Here is a 22,002-nt window from a genome sequence, read left to right as displayed (position 1 = left end):
CCTTTCCTTTGCGCTCCCCCTTACGTCTTTTGCCACCATCTTCGCTTACATTTTCCATTACCTTGGCCTTCCCTATCTTTGGCTGGACCCATAATTTTGGACGAACCCCCCACGCTTCCAAATCTAATCGCGCGCTCTTTCCATCATTTGTTTTACCATGAATACCCATAATTGTCCCAACAACTGCATCACAAACATTCTTCTCTATATGCATCACATCGAGACAATGTCTAACATCATGTTCTTTCCAGTACTCAAGCTTCCAAAAGATCGATTACTTTTTAAAGAGAGCATGTGGGTCTAAAGGTTTCGATGTTTTACCAAAAACAGTTGCTATACCCTTCACTCGACTATACACCTCATGTCCACTCTATGGCCTAGGAGCAACCCCCTCTTCCACTTTCCCATTGAAGGCCTTTTTCTGCCTACGATATGGGTGATCGCGCCTAAGAAATCTTCGGGTCCTCACGTACACATCTTTGCCGTAGTGTTCAAGGTACACGTTTGGTGTGTCATCGATACAAATAGGACATGCTTTATGCCCTTTGTTCTTGTACCCGGACAAGTTGCCATATGCGGGAAAATCATTAATGGTCCACATAAGGGCTGCACGCAAGAGGAACATCTCGTTCTTATGGGCATCAAAAACAGAAACTCCTTCGTCCTACATGTTTCTCAAATCATCAACAAAGGGCTCAAGGTAAACATCTATGTCGTTTCCAGGTTGCCTTGGACCCGTTATCAATAGTGACAACATTACATATTTTCGTTTCATGCACAACCACGAAGGCAAGTTGTAGATCACTAAAAGTACCGGCCATGTGCTATGTTGGGTACTAAGAGTGCCAAATGGATTCATACCGTCGGTGCACAACCCAAGCCTTAAATTTCTTACTTCATCACCAAATGCCCTGAACTTCATATCGATGTTCTTCCAATCCGGAGAGTCAGCCGGATGCTTTAGCAAACCGTTTTTCTTTCTTCCCTCTGCATGCCATCTCAAGTTCTTAGCATCTTTTGGTATTGAAAATAGACGCTTGAACCTTGGAATGATGGGAAGATACCATAACACCTTGGCAGGAGGTCCCTTCATACCAGCATTGCTGCTCTTTCGCTTGTAACGCGACTTACCACAACGTGGACACTCCTCCAACTCTTTATATTCATTTCGATAAAGAACACAATCATTAGGACATGCATGTATCTTCTTATACTCCAAATCAAATGGACACATGAGTTTCTTTGCATAATAGTAGGACTTAGGAAGTTCATTCCCATCAGGCAACATGTCACATAACACAGTCAACAAAGAAGTAAAACTAGTGTCACTCCAGTTATACTTTGACTTAATGTTAAAAAGTGTTAGCACGGCTGAGAGTTTGGTGTATTTTTTGGACCCAGGATACAAAGGCTTTTTGGCAGCCTCTGATAATGACTCAAATACATCACATCGGTCACCAAATTCACCTTCAACATTATGCATCATCTCATCCAAGTGATCACCACCACTGTCCTCGATCTCATCCCCCTCTCCACCATCATCATCCCCATCTCCACCATCATCAATACCATATTCATCTTCCGCACGAATCTCGGCACTTTTATCGTGCGTATCATTCCCAACAACATTCTCCCTATACGATCCCTTTTCACCGTGCCAAACCCACACATGATATTGAGGCCTAAACCCATGACATACCACATGATCCCTTATTGTATCAACACTGTCGACCATTGTCACATTATTACAATTGACACAAGGACAATGAAGGTCATTCACACCCGTTCTTATCTGATATTGTGAAGCACTCTCGCAAAACTCTTGGACCCCATTAAAGAATTCCAACGTATCACGTCTACCATACATCTAACCGCGATCCATCAACGTTTTAAATTGCCTTTATACATACCAACACATTATAAATAATGTATAAATGCAACATATAATCAAAGTACATAGTATGTATTTATATCGTTCATGCATATAGTGTACAAAATGAATGCTCCCAAAAGGTCTTTATCACTCCAACCTAACCCATACTTGAACGTCTAATCTCACTAGTGAATGTATGCCAACTTTCCAATTTTAAGGAAAATCCGGCAGCATTTCGCCCCAGTTCTCCAAGTACACAACGTAGATAATTACTTACCTACATATGCACCCAGAGAACATGGTGACAAAATGCTAAGCCGAGATATTCCTTAAAATCGAAAAAGAGACATACATTCATTACCTAAGTGAGATTACACGTCCAAGAACAGTCTCAACCGGGGACTATTCAAGACTTCCTCCTAATGAGAAAGACTCGAACGGGTATCTAGGCAAATGATGATGCAAGCATTCAATAATTTGCATTTGTTTGACATTTAACAAAACACAAGTTCATTCATTCATATAATGCTAATTGGACTACCTACAAGCAAACTAAGCTTATTTACAATCCATTCATTAATTCATCACTTTTTAGCTACTCAAATTCAAACAACTTATAACATTATACAATTAAGGTAACAATTAACATTTTGTATACAAATAATTAATAAAATAATTAACATAAAATTTGATTAACTAAAATTGAAACCCTAAAATTTGGGAAATTGTTAACAATATATAGATAATGAAGTAAAATTAAGCATGAACTCACCCTAAAAGAAGGAATGTGGGGTGAGAGGGAGAGGTGTGGTGACCTGGTGGTGCGTGTGAAGGTGAGAGGGGCAGCACGCAGAGGGTCGCAGCAATGGAGGCAGCAGGGGCAGCACGCAGCAGCACGACGGAGGGCGACTGTGGTGGAGGCGGCGACGATGCTGCAGCAGCACCCTATGGTGGTTGTGGTGGTCGGAGAAGGAGCAGCAATCCCTATTCTTAACAACACAAAACCGTGAAGCACGACAATGGTGCAAGCATTCAATGAACGAATTGAAGGTTGTTGTGGTGGGTATTAGAAGCACGACAATGGTGGTTGTGGGCTGCTGTGTGACGGTGTGTGAAAGAGAAAGAGGAAGCGAATTGAAGGAGGTAATGAAAGCAACAGGAACGAATTGATGAAGGAGGGAATGAACGAAATGACGAGGGAAGGAAGAAAGTTTAAAAGCCGATTTTTTTTTTTTTTTTTTTTTTTTTTTTTTAAAGGAAGCGGTTTGAACCGCTTCTAATTACTTTTTAGAAGCGGTTCAACCCAAATCGCTTCCAATTCTCCTCTTGTTTTTTTTTTAATTTCCCGGGTTTTTGTATGGAATTGGAAGCGGATTCCAATAACCGCTTCCAATTAGTGGCTTCCCATTACCTATTTTCTACTAGTGATTGGATGGTCGGAATATCAATGAGATGCATCATGCATGCATGGTTTTTGGCCCACATAAGCCTCAATGGGTTTTTGACCCACATGAGATCCCTTATTATGTGTTGGAATTGCTTGTATTATTTTGTGGTGATGGAGTGGACCTCATTTCTTAAGCCTTATATGTGCTGTATTTGTTTTAGTTAATTTGTATTTGTATAATTTGAGTTTATTCTCTCTTGGATTTCTACCATAATAATCCATCTTTGGTTTTCAGCTATGGGTTTAGATTTAGGATTTTGTTTTATAAATCGAAGATTTTACATGCATGGTATTAGTTATCAACCCCATAGTGGATGCCAAATTGTTACGACAACATCCATATAATTAATAGGGTTTAAAGGTGAATTAATTTTAGCCAAAAAACCTAACAACACAATAAGATTGTAAGAATAATAACTGTGCAACATATATAACTAAAACTAAATAACAAATTAAATGTCGCAAAATGATATAAAATGGAATAGTAATTAACGAAAGATCGATTGAAACAAAATCGATCAATTATTATTTTTTGCATCATTACACTCACACACACTTCAAATACAATTCAAATATTCCAAGTTAGGTCAATTTTACTTGGTATAATTTCAATAATCTAATATTTTAACTAACTAACCTACTTGACATCATCATAGGCTATGTTCAACTCACGTGATGGAATCTAACTTCACTTTTATTTTTCTTTGTAAAATTTTAAATTTGTATCATCGTGACCTCACCTCCTCCCTCGCCGGCGACCAGTCTACTCCCTTTCCTCAACCCTGACACCCACCCCTCCCTTTCCCCCACCCCATCTCAAATTCTCAATCACAAAACCTAGGAAAAAAATGCTTGAATAATTTCACCAACAATGGCAAGAACAAAACAAACAGCTTGAAAATCAACCGGAGGAAAAGCTCAAAGAAAGTAATTCGCAACAAAAGCAGCTCGAAAATCAGCTCTAGCAACCAGTGGTGTGAAAAAATCTTATAGATTTCGTCCAGCTCGAAAATCTATGCTTAGGTTTCGGGATGGGGAAAAGGGAGGGAGCTGGTCGCCGGCTAAGGAGGGGGAGAGAAATTGGGTGCCGACGAGGGAGGAGGTGGCTCGTTGGTGGGGAGGGGTTGAGGTTTTTTGTGTAAAAAAGATATTTTTGAAATTAAATTTAATTGTTGATTTTTTTTTTAAAAAAAAATCTAACTATAATTAAAGATTTTATTAAAAAATATTATTGATGATATGAGTAACTTATTACCTATAATTCATGATTACTAACGATAATAATTTTTTTTTTCAATTCACTAAAGAGAAACATTAAAAGTTAGGTGTTACCAAAGAGATAAATTTTTTTTAAAATCACTCTTCCTTTCCAATCGGCACATTAATTAATTTGAAATTAAAATTTTTATTAATTCAAATGAATTTCTCTTATTTGGTTTCACTATTGATATATCCTACATGACTATATTTTTTTCTCCACACTTTTGATATATCCCATATCTATTTTCGTAATTCCGCTTGTTTTGGTTGAGGATCAAATCCCTCTTACAAGGGACTGACGTGGAAGGACGATCTTTATCCATCAGGCCAGCCATGATTCTCAGCAATCTTATCTGGATTGATACGCTCTGATACGTTCTTTACTGCGTATCATACATTTCCTTATTTGCTTAAACAAGCTAAAACATAATCACAATCCGAATTAATTCTGTGCTAGGCTAGGCTAGGTTAGGTTAAGTTGGCTCAATCAAGGTAAGGGCTAAGTTGGGCATTAGCCTATAAAATGTCACATCAAAGTCACATGAAAGGGTCCCAATTATCAAGGTTGCATATTTTAGCAACCACCTTCAACTCTCTCTCTCTATTTCTTTCTCTCTTTCTGTCTCTTGTGGCGATCTCACCGCACTTCTCCCCTCTTTCTCTCTCCTCTGAATGACAACAAAACTCCACTCTTCCTCCAATTCAACCATTTCTTCACTCACTTCCTCATACCCTTTTCATCTTTTCCTGTAATTTATTTTTCTCTGTTAAATTTTTAACAAATAAAACCCTTTTAAATCTGCTTTTTATAACGATAATTAATTATGTCATCCTCAAATCCTCGAACTGTGGAAGAGATCTTCAAGGATTTTAGCGCTCGTCGTGCTGCTATTGTTCGTGCTCTTACTTCTGGTACTTTCTGGGTTTTTCTCTCTCTTTTTTTAACTTTTGATTTTCTGGGTTTTTTTGGGTAACCGTTTTTGTGATCTGGGTTTTTGTTGTTTTTTTTATTTAGATGTTGACGAATTCTATGGACTTTGCGATCCGGGTAAGTTAAATTTTCTTCTCTTATTTTGTGATTATTTTTCATGGGTTTTTTATTCCGATTCCTATTTTAGTTAATTGGGAAAATGGGGTTTCAGATTTGATGGTTGATAAGATTTTTTAGGTCAATTTTGGATTGTGTTCTTGCTCAGTTTGTACATTTGGATTTTATTGTTTTCTTATCGTTGTAATTGTTATGGGTAATTGTAATTTGGCGTTGTTTTCATGAAATTCTTTTATTTCTGGGTTACTAAGTTTTCATACTTGTTAGTTGTTACCCAGTTCAATGCTGTATGTAGTTGTTGAAGTTAGTTGGCTCTTAAAGTTTGGATAAAAAATTCGGTTTTGCGAAGTCTTCAAAAAAATTAATAATAATAATAATTAAAAAATTCAGCTTTATTGAGTGTATTATTGTACTGAATTGGTTAGCCTGAAGTAAAAAACTAAATATCAGATTTGGGTAGTTGGTGATGCATGAATACAAAAAGGGGTTATTTTGACTAATTATGTTTAATTTTATTTACATGAAAGTTAGTGAGATGAGTTATGTTGCATAGGAAATTAGGAATTACATTGTCCTGTATTTTCGTACGAGAGGATGTAGTCATATAGGTACAGGGGCAGGTGACAGCACCATTTTTCCCAACATGTCTTCTTTAAAATAGAGGTTCAAAATGTGTGTTACTTAACATGTTTGTAATGTCTCCATAATTTGAGTAGTAAAGAAATGTCATCTGGATAGACCATCTTATAAATTACAGGGATTTAATCACATAGTTTACTGAACTTCCTGTTTTGTTGGTGTTGGAGCAAGGGGATATTTGTAGCTGTAAGCTAGTTGTAGCTTTCTTGATAAGGGTCTACTACTAGTAGTATAAGGCTGCATATATCTGACCTTGAGGACACATTGTTAAGCCAGAGCCTTGCTATTGATATTGTTATTAGCTATTGTGATATGCTACTGTATAAGTGATATCTTGCTGAACATGGTGCTAGAGTAACTGATTTCGTTTCATATTGCTTGTTTTGTGTCTCCCTGCAGAGAAGGAGAACTTGTGCTTGTATGGGCATCCGAATGAATCGTGGGAAGTTAATCTCCCTGCAGAAGAAGTACCACCTGAGCTTCCCGAGCCAGCTCTTGGGATCAACTTTGCACGGGATGGAATGAATAGGAGAGATTGGCTTTCTTTAGTTGCTGTGCACAGTGATTGTTGGTTGTTATCTGTGGGTTTCTATTTTGGTGCACGTCTTAACCGCAATGAGAGGTATATTTTTTCTGTTGGTCTTGTGCGTGGTTATATGCTTGTCTTTCATTTTAATAAGGGTGGCCACAAGCTCTTCCGAGCTATGTTGATAACCTCTTATTCAATGCCATAGATAGTTATGCTGTGGATGACATGTTGGTTTATTGATGTCTTTTGATGTACATGGGCGTAGCATGTACTCATGTTGACATGATTAAATACATTTATGGTCCTCCAATCTGCTTGGAGAAAGCTATCTATACAAACCCCAAGGGTTGGTTATAGGAGCAGAGGGAGATTTGGGGGTAATCATTTCCCCAGACTTCAGAGGCAGTGTTAAATGGTGCAAGAGACAAATGGAAAGTCAACTTAAGGGGTGGAGGTAAGGGCTGACTATAATGGGTTCTCTGAGGACAATAGTCGAAGGCTAGTGATGGGCCTGATGGCGTAGGACCAATAATGGGGCAAGATTTAGACATGACACGATGTTGAAAATAAAATTGCCTATGATGATTGGCTTTATTGGTGAGAGTGGTAGAAGAGGGTGGTGGAATTTGATCTAGAGTGTTTTTTTTACTTTTTTTTTTAGGGATGATAGAAGAGGCAGATAGGAGGGAAAGGGAAAACTATATGGTTAGAGGGGTTGGGGAAGACTATATGGTTAGAGGGGTTGGGGAGTCTTAGTAAAATTTTGCACATAGGCTTAAGATGCCTTTATTGTAAGTTTTGTAACTTTTCATTGCCTCCACCCTAAATTATACATCCACATGATTGTTTTTTTCAATAGCATTATGAGTGTATATTATAATACTTGGTAGTTTACCAATGTAGTAATTCTTGTTAATGATTGAATACCTACAGTTTCTCAATATGTGCATAGTCCTCTTTTTCTGTAATAAAATTGCATACTGGAGTCACATTTTGATTGGTGTTTGTCTTGCATTTGCTTAAAATGATAAAAATATGTCTCTTTGGGGGGTTTTAGAAATTCTATGGGCATGTCATTACATGAACGAATTTAGTTAGAGTGGAGTCCTCATGTCCCAAATTTTGAGTTGTGGCAAGTTGCACACCTGAATAATGTATCCATATTTAACCTCTACTTGTAACAGACATTATGCATTCTACAGAGTTTCCCGCTATTGCTTTGTTAAGTTTGTCAATTTATGGAGTAGCAGTCCTTTTCTTTTCCATCTTCAATATATATTTCTGGAAGGAGTGTTTTCGTTTTCATAATTGACCATTATTGTCATGCTCTTGTACTTTCTTGCTGCATTCTCCATGGTTGTATTTCTTTCTTTTACCCCCCCTCTTTTTCAAATTTCGTGAGGAATTTTTCTGGCCCCTCGTAGCACTTTCTGAAATGGCCCACTTATTGTCTCTCTTATAGCCAGCAACACTTATGTCAGCTTTCATTTTTCACAGTTGGTCAATAAACGTTTACCCTCTTACATGGGCCATTCTAGTAGGAAATTGTTAGTGAAATAAGAAGCTGGTTGGTTTTTAGAGAAATGGAAAGGAAATCAGAATCATAAACTCCTTTGTTGCTGTTTGGTTGTGCACAGTTTTGATCAGTATGTTTAATCATTAACAGAGGAGTGAACACAGAACAGTGGCAGATTTAAGTCAGTTGGGGCATTAATGTTGGGATGTTGAGAGCTGGGTGTGGTGTTGGTGAGATATAAAGAAGGGTCTGGAATCTGGAGAGAAGAGAGAGGTGAAGGGAAGAGGGGTTTGAAACTTTTAATGAATATTAATAGCCTTTTTGCTCAACTAAGCAATACGCCGGGGGGGGGGGGGGAGTTGTCCCTGCTGGTTTTGTCAGAGTGGGATATTCTGTGTCAATGGCTCCATGCCATGAGTCAGATAGTGAAAATTAATCCCTTTTGAAGTAGCAGTAAGTGATATCTAAGGAGTGAAATTCTTCTAATGGCTGAAGGATTTTTTGAGGGGAAGAGTTAATGATGTTAGAGAGTACTCATGGAAGGACTCTACTGAATGGTATCTGCCTGCAGGAACATTAGTTTCAAATAAAAACTTATCGCTGATGATTATAAGAATGAGTGGCCATTTAGAAAGGCATATTACAACTTTAAAAGCAAGTTCATATTGAAGTTAAGGATTTTAGAGTAAAAGTCTTTAAGAAGCCATCTTTTAGAAAAACTGGGGAACTCTAATGATTCCTATGACATATTTAGGTTTCATAGAAAACCAACAAATAAAGTGTCCCACATCATAGATTAGTAGAAATAGACCCCTTTATAATCTTGAGGAGTTACTCCTATTGCAAATTGGTTTTAGGATGGGACCTCCTTTGGGCTTGTAAATGGTTCAAACTTTCTTCCATTGATGGGTGTGGCACTGTGGCCCAAACCCTTTTGGCAATTGGCAATTTTGACTTTCAGTTGATTGACAAGTGCTCTCTCTTTTATTTCCTCTGACGTTTTCTCTCTTCATTTCTTTCTTGGAAGATGATCTTAGATATACTCTCTACGGGTACTATGTAAGTAACCTACTAGACTCTATCCCCCTTAAGCTTCTGCATTATTTTCATCTTTTACTCACTTTCATTGAAGTTTGACTTACCTGGGGATGAATCATTTGATAATTTCCCTGCAGCTGTTTGTGATTGATCATAGCTTGTTAATATCCACTTGCTAAACCAACTTGAGTCACACCGTGTTCTTTTTCTGAGAAGGTAAACCTATGTTACATGGACTCGGGTACCCATGGCCAACAAGGGTATGTGTCCAAGCGTCCGACTTGGCTATTTTGTGAAAAAAATCATGGTTTTGAACCAAAAGTGAAGTGTCCAAGTGTCATACCCATGTCCGAGTGTCGAGGGTCTGACATGGGTACTTGAGGTGAAATGAAGAGTCCATGTGACAATGAGGTAAACTATCTAGTATTTACCCAAAGTAATTGATTACCTTAATCCTTTTAGAGTTTAGTAACTGAGTTTGTGAAACATGGCATTGTCTGGCTAAAAAATAGTGGATTTCTATTAGCTTGCTGGAAATTAACTAGGAGGGCTGCTGGGTATTTCAACCACTTATACATTTTGTTGATGAAAATAGGTTGCTAGTGAGATTGATGAGATAGGATGCATGTGTCGTGTATCTCATTATCTTGGTTTGAATGTGTGCAATGTGGTATCTGTATTTAGATTCTAATATCGTTAAAGTAGCAGTCTTACACTCTGATATGTCTTGGCTTCTCTTATTAGATTTTCTGTGCTATCTGCATTGAGCTGTCACTCGTTGGTGTGGTAAATTGATAATAAACATTTAACTTTGCTAGTCTGTAGCTTATTAACAGGCTGGGACACATGAGGCACTTATCTGTGGTTTATGGGTTCCACTTCCCTTTTTATATTCCCTTTGTCCCTAAATATAACCACCATTTCCCCCAAACTCTTGTCCCTAAGTACCTAACTATAATTCCCAATTCTCATTTGGGCGGGGTAATCATCCAATACCTTTTTTTTTTCCTTATTTTATCTTTTTAATGTTAACTTTCAATCAAGAAAATCCCTCTATCCTCTATTTTTTCTCTTACTGACCCTAAAAATAATAAACTATTCCCACTACCATACTTTTATATTAACTTTAAGAAAAAGTACCCCATTACGACTTATTCCCTAAGAGTGTGTGACTGGGAGATGTGGGGTTTTTATTGGAGGACAGGAGTAAAGAGGATCGATTTATATTGGGGTGAAAGGGGACCCTGGTTTGTGACTATATTGCCAATTTTTTTTTCTTGAAATATGCTAATTACTACTCCCTTCGTTCCCGAAAGATTGGTACATTTGATGATTTTACGCTTTTATTAAGGAAAATGAGATGGTGGAAATGATTAGATGTCACATATGTTGGGTACTTCACACTCGGACATGGATGACTCAAGGCACTTCATTTGCACCAAAACATGCAAATTCTCCATAAATGCCTCTGACACTTCGATACATACCTGTTTCCAACACTTTGAATCTAGTCCAAGTAACATAGTTTACCGAGGTCTCAGGTTATGCTGTCTGTTTTGTTGTTCTGCCGGTGTATCTTGTGTAGGCTTTGAATTAAAACATCAGGCTGCATATGTACACAATTTTCTTTATTGTCAGTTGTGAAGAACATTACTGAAAAAGTTATTTTTTTTCTTTTTCAGGAAGCGTCTATTCAGTATGATAAACGAACTGCCAACTGTCTTTGAAGTTGTGACAGAAAAGAAGCCTGTTAAGGACAAGCCTAGTGTGGATAGTGGTAGCAAATCCCGAGGAAGCACCAAGGTGAGAATAATCGCAGTAGTTCATCATTATCTGGTCGTTTTGATACATTATTTGAATTGTTGAGTCTTAAGAGTTCCATTGAACTCTTGTTTATGCTTTATGATAATACAGATATCAGTGACTTATCTCTAGTCTGGCATGTTTGTGATACACATCACATTGAATTTATCTGTTTATTTTTTTGGGTATTGCTGTATTGTTTTGGGGGGTGTGGGGGGTGGGGGGAGTTGATTCATATTGATTATATCAAATACCATTGTGTGAAGAATTTTTATCTTTTGAATTTAAAATTACATTTTGCAAAAAAAAAAAAAAAAAAAAAAAAAAAAAAAAAAAAAAACAACCAGAAGCAACCTGCATCTGTATGCTAGACTCTCTCTGACCTTTATTATTTACAGCACTTAGATTGCTACAAATTAGTTGGTATCAGTGTAAAATGTATATTTGCTACTGGATCTAGTATAACTAGGAGATTGAAGGCGGTATGCTTTTGAGAAGGGAGAAAGTTTTTTTTTTTTTTTTTGACAAGTTTATAGTCCACATTCTTGAGGCATTTCCTTTGGGTCAATAATGTCCCTGTGTTTTCTTGCAGAGAGCAAGTGATGGGCAGATTAAGAGCACTCCCAAGCTGGCGGCTGATGAGGGCTTTGAGGATGATGAAGATGAGCAAGGTGAGACACTGTGTGGTAGCTGTGGTGGTAATTACAGTGCTGATGAATTTTGGATTTGCTGTGATATTTGCGAAAGGTGGTTCCATGGCAAGTGCGTGAAGATTACTCCGGCCAAGGCCGAAAACATTAAGCAGTACAAATGCCCATCTTGCAGCTTGAAGAAGACAGGCCGTAGTCACTGATGCTGGTACAAGGAGATGAGAAGAATTTTTACCTGGGTGGCTGACATAGTATAGCAGATACTTAAAAACTATCTTTAAAGTATGAAATTTGTAGTAAAATTTGTTGCCAGCTGATGTTTGTTTATACAGCACCCGCATTTTAATGTGATCCAAGATTTCTTTTTCTGTCTGGGAGTCTTGTATTTTGTTGTATCAGATAGCCTGGTTTATGATAAATGTATTCGTATTAGTAGCGATAGGCAATAGCCATTCACAACTTGATGTTATCAGTAACACAGGTTGATTGTCTAAAAATTCGAAGTATTCAGCAATCATTATACATCCAAAGCTGAATTTATTAAACTTAGCACCAAAAGTTTCTGGATTTAAAATGTAGATGTGCTGGATAGTGGATAGTGCATAATGTTGGCTCTTGGTTGTTATGGCAATGCAATTACGCCGTACTTTACACAAATTCTCACCCCTCCTTTATAATTTTATATGCCCTCCATTTTTTTTTTTTTTTTTTTTTTTTTTTTTTTTTTTTATATATATCTTGTTTGGATCCTTCAAGATTCCAATGCGAATGGAATCTATGATTAATAGATTTTTCTATATTTAAACACAAACAAGTGAGTTTTTGTTAGATTATTCTTTTCCATTTTCAGTTATAAACACCTTTTCTATTATCTCCGTTTCGCATTACTTACAACATATAATAAAAATGGTTGCTTCACATTACTCGCAACAATTGATTTCTTTTATTTTTTAGTAAGTTTCTTTGTATAAAATAACGAAATTACCCTTATTTTTTCTTTTTTAAACATCCTAATTAAACTACAATTCTGATCTCATTACATTAAGGGATATGTTAAACATCCCCCACAAATTTCTACATAAAGCCCACAAAATTCATTTGATTTGACAGTTTTGCCCATTTGTGAATTCTCACTGAAAACGAAAATTTCACTCACCGAAAAATGTGGAGCCGTACGGGAAAGCCGGGGGAGGCCGGAGAGCCGAGGGACGACGGAGAGCAGTCGTCGTCGCAGCAAAACGATGTAAAATTTTGAATTTGATCTGAAAAGACGGCTTGCGTCCAATAGAGCCGTCGCCACGGTGGCACCGGCGCGTGGCGGGGACGCCACCACCGTGGCACCGGCGCCAGGCCGGGACGCCGTCACCATGGTGGCGGCGCCTGGCCAAGACGCCTGTACCATTGGTGTGGTTTCCAGTCCAGGCGCCATTACCATGGTACATGCATCCTGGCCAGGCGCCACCGCCATGGTGGCGGCGTCCCGGCCAGGCGCCGGTGCCACGGTGGTGGTCCGACCAGTTTTTAATATTTTTTTTTAATTTGTTTTTAAAAATTTGATTAAGTTAAAATTAAAAATAACCAATTTTTTATATTCTTTTTTGTTTTTTTAATTTTTTTTTTAAATTTGATAAATTTAAAATTAAAAATAAATTGTTAATAAATTTATGTTTTAATTTTGTATATGTAAATTAGATTTGTGTTAATAACTTAAAAAAAAATAATTATGTTTAATTTTGTATGTGTTACGAATACTTTTATACATAAATATTCATAATTACGTTGTAATTTTTATGTGTATGAATACTTTTATAATGATTATGTGTTAACTTTATATGTGTATGATTAGATTAGTTTTATATATAACTATGTTATTAATTAATTTTGTGTTAATTATGTGTAAATATATAAATTAAATGTATAATGCGTTAAATATTAAAATGAAATTTACAAATTAAAAATGTAGATATTAATTATGTGTTAATGTTGTGTTAAATGTATTAATTTACGCTTTACATAATTATATGTATTTAAATATAATATCTAATTGATGCAGGATTATGGTGGAGACGGAAATGATTACAGTGGGATATTTGTACATGATGGTCCCTTCGAAGATGCTCAATAAGCGATTGATTGGGCCAAACAGGTTGCAATTACTTCTGCTTTTTGCTTGGTAGTAACAAGTCATAAATCTCAACGGGATGGTAGAATGGATCGCATTTTGAGATGCGACCGTTATCGCAAAAACGAAGAAAGAGATTTCAGTACAGCCACTCGGTTTGATACAAAGCGGAAAGGTTGTGGGTGTGAGTTCAGAGTAAAGGTTCGGCAACTAGACAATCGTAAAGGTTGGGAAGTGAAGGGTTACTCTAAAAGGGGGTATCACAACCATGAGATGATAGTATATGAAGTGGGTCATCGACAGTTGAGCGGCTTAAGTCCTGCTGCAAAACTGGTTGTCAAAGAAATGAGTGATGCTCAAGTGAAGCCTGCTAAAATATTAGCATCTGTGCAAGAGAAATTTCCTGAAGACCATCCAAACCAAAGACACATCTACAACGTTAGACAGAAACTGAGGTTTGAACGGTCAGAGGGAAGGAACCCTATACAACGGCTTCTACACCAGGCACAAACACGTGGTTACCTGTTCTGGTATGATTCTGATGAAGATACAGCGGAGGTGACTCATCTCTTCCTTGTGCATCCTGATTGTGCTGATATGATCAAGTCTTGGACAACTGTGATTTTGATCGATTCAACGTACAAGACAAACAAGTACAAGTTCCCACTGGTTGAGATGATTGGGATGACTCCAACGAACCAGAACTTTCTAATTGGTCATGTAGTCATCAAGGATGAGACGGCTCCGAGTTATTATTGGGTCTTGGAGAAGCTGAGAAACTACATCGACCCTAATGTTCAGCCATCAACCATCGTCAGTGATTGTGAGGGAGGTCTCTTTGCCCCAATAGCAGAGCTGTTTCCACAATCGAAGCACTTGTTGTGCACATGGCACATCAACAACTGTGTGAAGGTGAAAGCCTAGAACCTTTTCAACAAGAATTTGGAAATGGCAGAGAGATTGGTGAATGATAAGTGGCGGAAGATCCTACAAGCTACCACAGAGGCAGAGTACAATCGAGCCTTGGCTAACTTCACAGATTCGTACCAATGGTGTCCGGCAGTGGTTAACTATGTGATGCAGTAGTGGACACCTCACAGGGAAAAGTTTGTCAAATATTGGACAAACCAAGTACTTCATTTTGGAAACACTACAACATGTAGAGTTGAGAGTGCTCATAGAGCTACGAAGGACTGTACTGATTCTTCCACCGCTGCTCTAGATACACTGTTCGAGAGGATAAACAAGGCAATTGAAACTCAGAAGAACGGCATCAGGAACTCTCTGGAGGACTCTAGGCGGCGACATGGTACGATGTATAGCCAGTTCATATTTAAAATTCTACATGGGCGTGTGTCACACTACTGCTTGGGGTTGATTCTTATCGAGCACAACAGGATGAGGGAGTTGGCTGATGAAGTGGATGTTCGGTGTGGATGTGCTATATCAGTAACTCATGGATTAACTTGCGCATGCACCATTCACCGCGTAATTACCCAAGATAGGACGTCGTTACACGTTGATCAGGTTCATCCCTTCTAGCGGACGCTCGTTATTGGTGAGCATGCAGATACGCAGACGGTCGACCATGAACAGGAGGAGTTGGAGCAGTTTCGTTCGATGTATGACCGAGTGTCCTCCAGTCATCCTTCCATTATTCGTGATGCTACTCACGTACTGCATGACATGTTCAACACGTCTTGCTTAGATCACGAGGAACCTGAAGGGGTCGAGCAACCTAGAGGTCGCCAACAGCGGAACAGGAGTGCGTTTGAGTACATTCGTGGTCGTGCTCGTGGTCGTGGTCGTACATCGTCATCCAGTCGTAGCCAGTCTTCTTCGTCTGTGAATATGCCCGGCACTGGTACAATAGATTACTTTAATTTACATTTTATAATGGTTTTGAGTTTACTGCTGACTTGTTCACTGTGTTTAATGATATGTTCAACAAAGATTTGATATTGACCAGTTTCCATACAAGGATAGGATACCTAACATCATCACGTCATACTTGGACGGGTGGAATGATGTAGTTGGAGATGGTAACTGCGGATTCCGGGTCGTGGCTGATGTGTTTCAGATGGGCGAAGACAACTACGGTTTAGTGCGTCAGTTGATGTACAGTGAAATTGCCTCTAACCGAGATGTTTATCGTCATGTGTACCAGGACGGCTTGGATAGTGCTCTGCGGCGTATCCGGTGGGGAGGAGGACCTTGCGGTCTAAATCACTATTTCGACGCGCCACTAGATCTCTTTGCCGTTGCAAACATTTACAAGTGCGCGGTAATGCATTTCGGGCTGGGATTGCATAGTCGAGCTTATTATCCTTGTACAACGGTTCTCCCTTGGTCTTCGCGTGAGACCGTCACTACACCGGTCAGAGAGTTAGCTATTGCATTTCTTGGGTCGTCATACAAACATTTCATCCGACTGGACCTGTCATCCGATTTTCCTATCCCACCGATCATACCTCGGTGGTACGACATTCGCACACCAAGCGTAGAGGGTTGGGATGCGCTGTATCATGATCGGATCCATCAATGGAACACCCTAGCATCTTTTTAGTTTTACTTTTGTACACTGTTTCTATGTAACCTTATTTTTGCGTTGCATACTTTGCGCGTTACAAAGTAAAAAGATAATGTCAAATGTAATAAACTACAACGATAATTTCAAATGTTAAAAACTCAAACGATAATTTTAAATGTTAAAAACTAAAACGTATGTATTAAATTCTACAAACTACAAAGATAATGTCCTATTTCACAAACAAATAAACTGCCAAAAACATCAGTAATCCCCCTGTGACGCCGACTCCCAATGCGCAAGGGTCTGTTCCAACTCATCAACAACAGCTCTCCCTGCTGCACTCATGATGTCCCTCTCCCGAGAGAGTTTTTGTCCGATCTGCATTATCTTTCCCATCCACTACACACAACGAACAATAAAACATGAAATTCAATAACAATGTACAACACTTAAAAAAACATGAAATTCAATAACGACATACAACACTTAATAAAAAAAACAACAATAAATGTTTTATGAGACATACCGCTTCCACGGCAGTAGGCGGTGGCATATCATGAGCATCTGTATGGTCGAGGTCTCCAATCAACCTCCCGGTTGTACCATTCCATGTAGTAGTGGTCACACATGGGAGGCACCCCAGTTGGCGGCCTCTGCAACTCTGCAGTCCATAAGCGGGCGACCATCGGAAACTGCTCCCACGTGGCAATCATGCTATCCGGCCATTGGACTACGTACTCCTTCGACAATGCAGATCAGACCGCCTTACTCGGCCATGCCGGTGGAGGAGGGACAACTTGGACGAATCCAAGTTGCCGAAGACAACGCTGGGGCATGTATGCCTCCACGATCTCACGATACTGAATGAGTCCCGTGTAGAGGGTTCGGGGTACCCTATTACTAGGGTTTGGGCCGAAAGACATCCAGTTCACTTGCACATAATTTGTCAATTTAATAACATTCATATAATAAATGCATTACAATACAAATTTAGAAATAATTTATACACTTTACCTCTAAGGGGGACATCTTTTCAAGTAATAACCGTATCGATTGGAGGCGGTCAACGGACTTCTTCTCCGAGCGCGGACTCCACGCACAAGCACGCGGCATCACATCATCAATAGGAAACGGGTCACGGTGTGGTCATAATGCAGGAAAATACTCGTAAATCCAGGTCTGCAATAAAGTCAGACATCCAGTGATACCTGCCGCGTCAGCCCAACTCGAAAATCCTAGTTGGCGATACAGATACGCCAACGTAGCCGACCCCCATGACAACTGGGGCCTATGCTGTCGGGCTCACACGCATCAACTATGTCGCTGGCCTGAGCTTGTTTCCGCCGCTCTTATCCGGAAACAAGGTACACCCGAGGAGAAGAAAAACATAAGCAGCCAGTTGTGCGTCGTGCGTCCTACGTGCACTTGGGTTCAAACACCGCTGCAACACGGATGCGATCTTCACACCGCCGTGATCCCAAACACCAAGCGCCCCGGTGTACAGCGCAGCCCTGTCCACCGCCAACAACTTCGCCAACAAATCTGCCTGATCCGCATCAGTGACAACAGATAATCGTTTACCCTCTGCACGAATCCCAAGAATGGCCTCCACGTCATGCAACATGACCGTCATCTCACCGAACGGAAGGTGGAAAGAGTTCGTATCCGGCTGCCATCGCTCAACAAAAGCCGTGATCAGCGTAGAGTCAATCTTATCGTGCATGGTGGCAGGAAGGTGGTTCACCCCAGTGGCCTACAGTCGCTCGAACATCTCGCTCTCCACCGGCCAAGCCTAAGCCCATGTACTAAAAAACTTACAAGTCTTTTCCCGGGTATGACATTTCAACAAGCCCATCACCAAAGCCCTCTCCTGGTCCTCCCAAATACGCATAGCTATGTGTCCCAGAAAGCTAGGAATCACACTCCCGTCTATAGGCCCCCCGGGCACCTCACCCCTAACAACCCAAGAATAATTAACGGCCTTCAACCGTTTTCTTCTTACCCCATACACGGTGGACGCAGATGATGTGCCAGATCTACTAACAAACCTACCATCCCTACCCTTACGCACCTCTACCATATGCGTCTCGTACATGTCATCAAGCCTCTCTCTGAATGGACCGTAATCATCATATGGTCCACTCCCATCGTCCACATCCTCATCCTCCTCCTCCTCCTCCTCCTCTTCATCCCGACGGTGAACCTGTTCTCTACGAGCCGAGGCCGAAATATCACGGGCTCTAACATGTCTGGGCCCCGAGCTCTCCATCGAATACTTTGTACTTCTAATAGAGTCTATATTCTTCCCCGCACCATGACGAAACTGCGACACCTACAAAACAAATTAAAAAATTTATAAACAAATTTTTTTTAACAAAAATAACTACAAATAACCAAATCAAATAAACTAAAAAATACAAACAAATTAACGTGAAAAAGAAATTAACAGAACACTTAAAAAAATTAAAGAACAATAAACCAACACATAGAAAATATCGTAATGTATAAACATAAAACAAAAATAAAAACAAATTTACTAACCCTAAAAAAAATGTTAGCACCAAAAATATATTAACATTCTTATTTTCAAAAACAAAATATATTAGACAATAAAAAATTAACACATAAAATTGACACACAAAAAAAATTAACACTTAAAAAAACATAACACATAAAACAGTAATTCACACAAAAAAAAACTTAAAAGAAAATAATTAAACACTAAGACAAAAAATTCTGATTTAAAAAAAAAAAAAATTTTGTTTCACATAAAAAAAAAATATACATCAAACAATAATACAAAAAATTAACAAACCCAAAATATTAACAAATATAATAAATTAACACACATTATTATAGTATACGTAAAAAAAAATTCTGATTTTAAAAAAAAAAAATCAGAATATTATACATAATAACAAAAAAATAAAATAAAAATAAAAACAAAACCGCCAATGCACGGTGGGGTGCCTGGCCAGGACGCCCCACGCCTGGTGGTGGCGCCAGATCTGGCAGCCAAAACCACCGGGCTGGCGTCTGGGCAGGACGCCCAACCACGGTGAGCGGCGCCTGTCCCAAACGCCACTGGCCGTGGCTTGGCGTCCTACCCAAACGCCAGCCCGGTGGTTTTGGCTGCCGGATTTGGCGCCACCACCAAGCGCCCCACCGTGCATTGGTGGTTTTGTTTGTTTTTTTTTTTATTTAAAAAAAAAAATTACCTTGCCACCGCGAGCCATCCTTCCCTCCTCCGCAGCCGCCGCCAATTCTTTGCCTTGCCGCCTCGACATTGCCGTACTTTGATTTTTTTTTTTAGAGAGAGGTAGCAAGAAGATGGGTGAGATTTTCTTTTTGAGGGTGTGTTTTTTTTGTTTTTTAGGTCAAGGGCAATATTGTAACTTCAATATAATTTTGTGGGCTTTATGTGGAGATTTGCGGGCGATGTTTAGCAATCCACTACATTAAACCCCAATGTTAATTAATTTCACCCTTCCCACCAAATTCGTTCCCCTTCATCTACATTCAACATTCACATTCATTATCTTTCTCTCTTTTCCTTTATCATCAAATTTCTTCATCTTCTTCCTCATCCCCATTATTTTTCTCTCTCCTCCTCCAACCCCATTCTCATGGTTTTCTAGATTTGTGGGTTTTCATGGGTTTGTTGTGGGGTTCGGTGGGTTTGTTGGATTCGCTGAGTTGGTGGGTTCGCTAAGTTCGTTGGTTTGTGGGTTCAAGGGTTAGTGGGTTCAAGGGTTGGTGGCCCGGTGGGTTTGCTGGGTTCGTTGGTTCGTGGGTTCAAGGGTTTTCCAGATCTGTGGGTTTTCGTGGGTTAGTGGGTTTGTTGGGTTCGTGGGTTGGTTCGGTGTTTTGTGGTGCTAGGTGGTGGTTGGTGGTTGGTTCGGTGTTTTGTGGTGCTGGGTGGTGGTGGTTGGTTCGGTGTTTTGTGCGGCTGGTAGTGGTTGGTTCGGTGTTTTGTGCGGCTTGGTGGTGGTTGTTTCGGTGTTTTGTGCTGAGTGGTGGGTGGTTCTGTGTTTTGTGGTGCTGGGTGGTTTCGGTGCTGTTGGGTGGTGATGGACTGATGGGTTATTTAGTTAATTTTTTTTTTTATTTTTTTTTTGGGGAGGGGGGTTGGATTAATATTTAAGTATATGCCCTTATTTTTCAATAATTATGCTTAAGATCTTTTGCCTAAAACTCCGCAAAACTCCTCTTTGTTGCGAGTAATGCGAAACGGAGGTAGTATAATTTTTATATTATGATATGTATATGTTGAGCTATCTTAATTATCCAATACAATTTTGCATTGAAAAATTGACTAAAGGAAAGAACATAAGGATTAGGGGCCTGTTTCGATTTACTGAACTGAACTGATTGGGGCTAAACTGAAGTAAATAGAGCTGAAATGAATTGTTTATGAGAGAAGGAAATTAGGAACTGAACTAAACTGAACTGAAATGAACTGAAATTAAGCTGAACAACATAGGCCCCTAGAATAAACCAATTAGGATGTTAGAATACTCCCTCCTCCTAGAATAATTGACACTTGACTTTTTTTTTTTTTCCTCAACTTTAACCATTTTTTTTTATATTATATTAAATAAAATGTTAATGAACAAATTGTCAGTGAATTTATCCTAAATGTATATTATTTGAATATAAAGTATTTTTAAAAAATTATTATATATACTATTTTTTGGTGGTCAAACTTAATGATAAAAAAAATCAAGTGTAACAATTATTTTGGGATGGAGAAAATACTTTACAAACAAAAATCGTTCGACCAAACAAATTCATTTGCAAGATACGAAAGGAAATTAAAAAGGATTATTACTATTGCTTCCAATCTTCAAAAAAAAAAAAAAAAAAAAAAAATATTACTAGCCGACATATGGTAAAACTGGTTTTGCCTTTTGTTTTGGGGGTTAATATGGATAGATTAAACTTTTTTTTTTTTTTTTTGAGGATAGATTATTTACTTGTTACTTGATAAAAAATACTCGTAAAGACTAGCCGTTAAAAATGGGAAAACTAAGGAAATTATTACGCGCAAAGTCTTGTAGATTTAAGTAGCACTTAGTTACATTCTTTGGTTTAGTTTAGGAAAGTACTTGTCATCATTCCATTCATTAATTCTATCTACACCATCAAACTTTCCTAAACCTATTAGTGTATATATGATATGATATTCATTATTCTTGATTATACTTGAAACTTGATGACAAAAAATAACCGTTTAATCTTTTAGATTTAGCGCACAAAATCGTTTGGATATTATTTGGTAACTTAATTTAGGAATGTACTTAGCTTGACCATCAAGTACTTCATTAACTCTATGATTTTAATCGGCAATATCAAACTTTCCTAAACTAAATCATACATGCATGCTATTCATTCTATAATCTATATATACTCTTAACAGTCTACGCATCCTTTCACAATAATCTCTGTGCTCCTAACATCATTAAACCCCTCATCATATATCCCTACCTCCTATTTCCTTTCCTTCCATTCCGTCGCCGAATTCGAAAACCAAACACCCTTAGCTTC

The 22,002-nt window shown here is 38.7% G+C and overlaps 1 protein-coding gene across 1 annotated transcript; it reads left to right on the top strand.

Moving 5' to 3' along the window:
* The first annotated feature begins 5,177 nt into the window (after window positions 1-5,177).
* On the top strand, window positions 5,178-12,352 carry LOC110719302 (PHD finger protein ALFIN-LIKE 1-like). Its single transcript, XM_021898192.1, has 5 exons — window positions 5,178-5,492; window positions 5,596-5,628; window positions 6,667-6,889; window positions 11,033-11,153; window positions 11,746-12,352. Exons 1-5 carry the CDS (start codon window positions 5,405-5,407, stop codon window positions 12,004-12,006), a joined length of 726 nt encoding a protein of 241 aa, XP_021753884.1. The 5' UTR covers window positions 5,178-5,404; the 3' UTR covers window positions 12,007-12,352.
* The last annotated feature ends 9,650 nt before the right edge of the window (window positions 12,353-22,002 follow it).

The sequence above is a fragment of the Chenopodium quinoa genome, unplaced genomic scaffold (assembly GCF_001683475.1).
Source record: "Chenopodium quinoa cultivar QQ74 unplaced genomic scaffold, ASM168347v1, whole genome shotgun sequence".
In the NCBI taxonomy this organism is placed as follows: Eukaryota; Viridiplantae; Streptophyta; class Magnoliopsida; order Caryophyllales; family Amaranthaceae; genus Chenopodium; species Chenopodium quinoa.
Note: the sequence above shows the minus strand (reverse complement) of the source record. Positions and strands in the feature narration are given on the sequence as shown.